The sequence below is a fragment of the Gorilla gorilla genome, chromosome 4 (assembly GCF_029281585.2).
Source record: "Gorilla gorilla gorilla isolate KB3781 chromosome 4, NHGRI_mGorGor1-v2.1_pri, whole genome shotgun sequence".
Classification (NCBI taxonomy): Eukaryota; Metazoa; Chordata; class Mammalia; order Primates; family Hominidae; genus Gorilla; species Gorilla gorilla.
In genome coordinates this window covers 99,769,649-99,773,873 of record NC_073228.2, presented here as the reverse complement: position 1 = coordinate 99,773,873, position 4,225 = coordinate 99,769,649, and the positions used below count along the sequence as shown (strand labels likewise).

The 4,225-nt window shown below is 53.4% G+C and overlaps 1 protein-coding gene across 3 annotated transcripts; it reads right to left on the bottom strand.

The window, feature by feature from the left end:
* Positions 1-1,892: 1,892 nt before the first annotated feature.
* On the bottom strand, positions 1,893-3,985 carry GPR150 (G protein-coupled receptor 150). 3 transcript variants are annotated; one of them, XM_055387168.2, is made up of 2 exons: positions 2,933-3,985; positions 1,893-2,696 (listed from the first exon to the last, which is right to left on the bottom strand). In XM_055387168.2, exons 1-2 carry the CDS (start codon positions 3,762-3,764, stop codon positions 2,206-2,208), a joined length of 1,323 nt encoding a protein of 440 aa, XP_055243143.2. In that variant the 5' UTR covers positions 3,765-3,985; the 3' UTR covers positions 1,893-2,205. The 3 variants fall into 3 exon arrangements, with proteins under 3 accessions (XP_055243143.2, XP_004042324.1, XP_055243144.1); XM_055387169.1 differs by having other exon boundaries at positions 2,333-2,696; positions 2,895-3,985; XM_004042276.5 differs by having other exon boundaries at positions 1,893-3,985.
* Between the last annotated feature and the right edge of the window lie 240 nt (positions 3,986-4,225).

The window sequence follows — 4,225 nt, the reverse complement described above, 5'->3', positions numbered from 1 at the left end:
ATGCAGAAATGATGTTTTACCAGCTATCTGAGCATCCCTTAACCCAGTCAAGTTGACACATAAAATTAACCATCACAGCCCTTGATTATGAAGTTGAGCTACTTACTTAACCAACCCTGGCACAGCCCTACCACCAGACTTCTTGTCATGTGAAATAATAAGTTGAAGCCAGATGAGTAAGCTTTTCTGTTAGGGTAGTCTTAACTGCAGAAAACAGAAAACCTGTCTCAGCTGCTTTAAATTTATTATCTCTCTTGAGCGCATTCGAAGTGGTCCAACATTAGGAATCGTATTCTGAAGACTCTCTGAGATTCTGCCTTGATTTCTCGTCTAAGAATTCCCCCTACCCTTCCATTTGGTGATCCTTCATGCCATCATTGAGATGACCTTTCTAAAATTCAAATTTCGTCAAATTATAACTGATTAAATTCTTCAAAGGCTACTTTTTGCTTTCTTGGCTTGGCACACAGACCTGTCTTCACTGGGGCCAGGCTGAATTCCTCTGACCACGTATCTCATTAGGTCAGGCCCCAAAGGCACCCTAAAGCTATTGTCATTACTTGACTATGCTATGTTCTGTCTCTTCTATGCTTTGCAGTGCTATTCCCGTTGCCTAGAACACCTTTCCTGACCTGAAGGGTCACCCCCAAACCAGCCTTCAAGAGCTTCTTTTGGCGAGTCTTTCCTAATGTCCCCTCATAGTCCCCCAAGATTGTCAGATTCTCCTCTTCAGTTCTTCTGGCACCCTGACTGAATTCCCCTGTTATAACACAGGTGACACTGCAGTGTAATTGTCAGATCGTTTCCTACATTTGACTATAACGTCTTTGAGGGAAAAATGTGCCTTATTCATCTCAGCATCTCCAATGCCTAGCTTATTAACTGGCACAAAATAAGCAGGTAATAAATGTTTATTAATGAATAAATAATGGTATAATCTAGACTTGTGTTCATGAAGACAACTGTATCCTCTCTTTGGCTGATTTATTCCTGGTATTTTGCAGACCATTGCATCCTCAACAGGGTAAGGAGGAGCAAAGAGAGGAAGGAAAAGCTACAACTCTGGAACATCTGCTGTCAAAATTTTGGAGGAAGGTAAAGAAAGCTTAGTAAAGATTTTCTTTCGTATATCTTTTATTTGTTCTATCTCTAACTCACATGATGAATTATTCAACAAATATATATTGAGAGCCTACTACATGTCAAGCATTGTTTAAGCATTTGGAATATATTAGTGAACAAAACAGCCCTCAGCATTGGCTCTACAAAGAGCTTTAAACAATCATTTCCCCTTTCTGCATCTTAGGCCTGCATTTGTGCATGAACAAGAAACACTATAATGGAAAGCTTTAGATCCTCATATAAAAATCACTGATAAACCCATGGATATATTGTTCATAAGTGCTGCCATTTCTGTCTAGAACCAAGAACAGTTGAGAGGAAGAGGTTACTGATCAAATCCGCTCTTGACCTTGTTCTCAGCTATCCACACCAACAGGCATTGAATTCATTTTTTTAACAAGGGAGTTTTATATACACATGCAGCATTCTGAGGTTTTGACTTCCTTCCTAGCTGCAAATCTCTTTGAGGCTCCATCTGGGACACTGAGCCCCACCCATATGCACCACCTTGAAGCTTCCTTTCTCTGGTTTGCTGGGGACTTTGTACGGAGAGGCTCCATCTGGGCACAGCATTACACCTTTAGAGGCTGCTGGGGGCACAGGGACGATTTCCAACAGAAACCAAGTATATTTGAAAGACACCAAGTCAAGCTTTTGTTTCCTTCCTACAACCTCAGCTTCTGTTGAAGTGGAAACTAGACTGGAAATAAAGGCCACACTGATTTTCTTCTGAGAAAATACATTACTATGTTAAAAAAAAAAAGTCCCAATTGCTCCGTGGGAAAGGTTTTTATTTTACAAATACTCTGTGGCTCTGAAATGACAGCATGATTACATTTCTGACAGCACTGGTATAATTCTCAGACTCCCCAGGGAGAGCAACGTGGGGATTTTCCTCCTGGAAAGAAAAGGCAAACTTGCAGGTGCTGAAGGTACATTTGATTTAAGCACGATTCAAAATAAGTAAATACAGATGATAACACAGCAAATACTGAAAGTTGGGTAATTCAGCAAAAATAAATGGCATTATCCAGAGCACTATAAATGCGTGAAAGAAAACTGCAAAAATAACTGTTTTTGTTTTTACAACTTTCCAGTGGCTCGCTGTCTCCAAATGGGGAGATATGAGAGGAACTGCAGGGAAGAAGAGAAACTGGAAGAGCGTAGGGAAATGTAAACATGAGAAGGGAATAGGGGAGTGGAGGAAGGGGACAACTTCAGTGTCACTCTCTCACAGACTCTCCTGCCCCTTGTGATCTGGACAGACCCTGGCAGGCCTCGAGTTCCCTGGAGGTTGCGCCTTAGCGACAGATGACCCGTCTCTGACCACCAAGCACCTAGAAGGCACTTTCGCAGGAGCAGGGCAGGGGTCTGGGGCGCGGAGGGGGTGGGCGCAAGCCGCCCTCGTCCAGCGGTTCCCGCCGAGCATGGTGATAATGAGGGTGGGGCCAGCGTTGGCGGTAGAGCGCCTGGTGGCCCCGGGGCCCCTCCTCGTCCTCCGCGCCTCCCTGCGGCGCGCAGCACAGAGAGCCCAGGCGCTTCCGCAGCTGTCGCCGGAGCCGGCAGTCGCCCGCCTGGAAGAAGAGGTAGACGAAGGGATTGAGAGCGCTGTTGGCCATCGCCACCACGCGCAGCGCCGCCGACAGGCCCCCTCCCTCCCAGTCTCCCACGGGCCCGGACGACCACGCGGCCGCCAGCCGGGCGGCAAAGTAGGGCAGCTCGCAGCCCACGAACAGCAGCGCCAGCAGCAGGCTCATCTTCAGGCTCTGCACCTTGGCGCGGGGCAGCGCGCTGGGCGCAGGGGCTCGACCTGGGCTCGCCGACCAGGGCGCTGCAGCCGCGGGGGCCTGCGGCCGGCACCGCCACCAGACGGAGAGTAGGTGGCCGCAAGCGACGCCCAGGACCGTAACAGGCGCGGCGAAGCCCGCGACGGCCTCGTAGAACGCGTAGACCTGCAGGTGCCAGCGCGGCAGGGGCGCGAAGATCCCGTGGCAGCGACGCTCCCCCGGCCAGGCGCGGGCGGCCGGGGGCGCGCCTGGCTGCAGGGACGTTGGCGGCGGCGGCGGCGGCAGCGGCGAGGGGGAGTCCCCGCGCACCACGAAGGCCGGGGGCAGCGCCAGCAGCAGCGCCAGCAGCCAGCCCAGGGCGGCGAGGGCACGCGCGGGCAGCGGCCGGCCGTGCGGACGACGCACCGCGCGCCGGCGCTCGAGGGCGATGAGCACCACGAGGTGGGCCGAGGCGCCCCGCCCGGATGCCTGCAGCAGCTGCAGGAAGCGGCACGCCAGGTCCCCCGTGGCCGCGCGGGGCTCGCCCAGCAGTTCCCAGGCCAGCTGTGACAGCGCCGTGCCCCCGCACGCGTACAGGTCCGCCAGGGCCAGCTGCACCAGCAGGAAGTCCATCTTGCGACGCTTGGGGCCCGCCCAGGGCCCGCCGCCGCCGCACAGGCGGCACAGCACTGTGGTGTTGCCTGCCACCGCCACCACCAGGATGACCCCCAGGAACACCAGGCGGACGCGGCGGCTGGGCGGCCCAGAGGCAGGGGCTCCTTGCCCCAAGGTCAGGTTGAGACCCCAGCCCAGCAAGATGGGCACGGAGAGGTTGGGCGCCGGCGGCAGAATTGAGGGGCTAAAGAGATCCTCCATCCTTGCCCCGGAGGAAGAGGAGGCACCGAAGAGGGCGGGCAGGACGCGGGAAACCAAAGTGGAGGCGAGGCGGCGCGGGGAGCGACGCTGGGTCTATACGAGTTCCCAAAGTTAGTTGAAAAGGCACACGCACAGAGAGGGAGATGGATTCGGGCGGCTTTGCGCTTAGTTGTTTTTGTCGATTGTCCTCGTGATTTGTCACTCAAATGTGGGTTGTACACTCGAGGAACACACATGATTCCTATTCTCCACCTTCCCCGCGTCTTCCCTCCCATTCCCGGCGGGTACTCTTCCAATCTCTGCAGCGGCCCCCGACGCTACCCTCGCGGAAGCCGCGGACCCCTGGGCTCTGAGAACCTCATCCATTCTCTATTTACGTGTAAAGCACAGCAGGACAGAATGTCGCTTTGCTTGGCCATTGTATACGGCCAGTGTTATGCCAGCACCCACACAAGAGAGGA

Excerpts from the sequence above, each read along its gene's own strand:
- GPR150 (XM_055387168.2), bottom strand. The coding sequence starts at position 3,764 with ATGGAGGATCTCTTTAGCCCCTCAATTCTGCCGCCGGCGCCCAACCTC. Across the intron at positions 2,697-2,932 it reads GCCCTGGTCGGCGAGCCCAG|GCGGGCGACTGCCGGCTCCG; the intron begins GTCGAGCCCCTG and ends CTCTTCTTCCAG.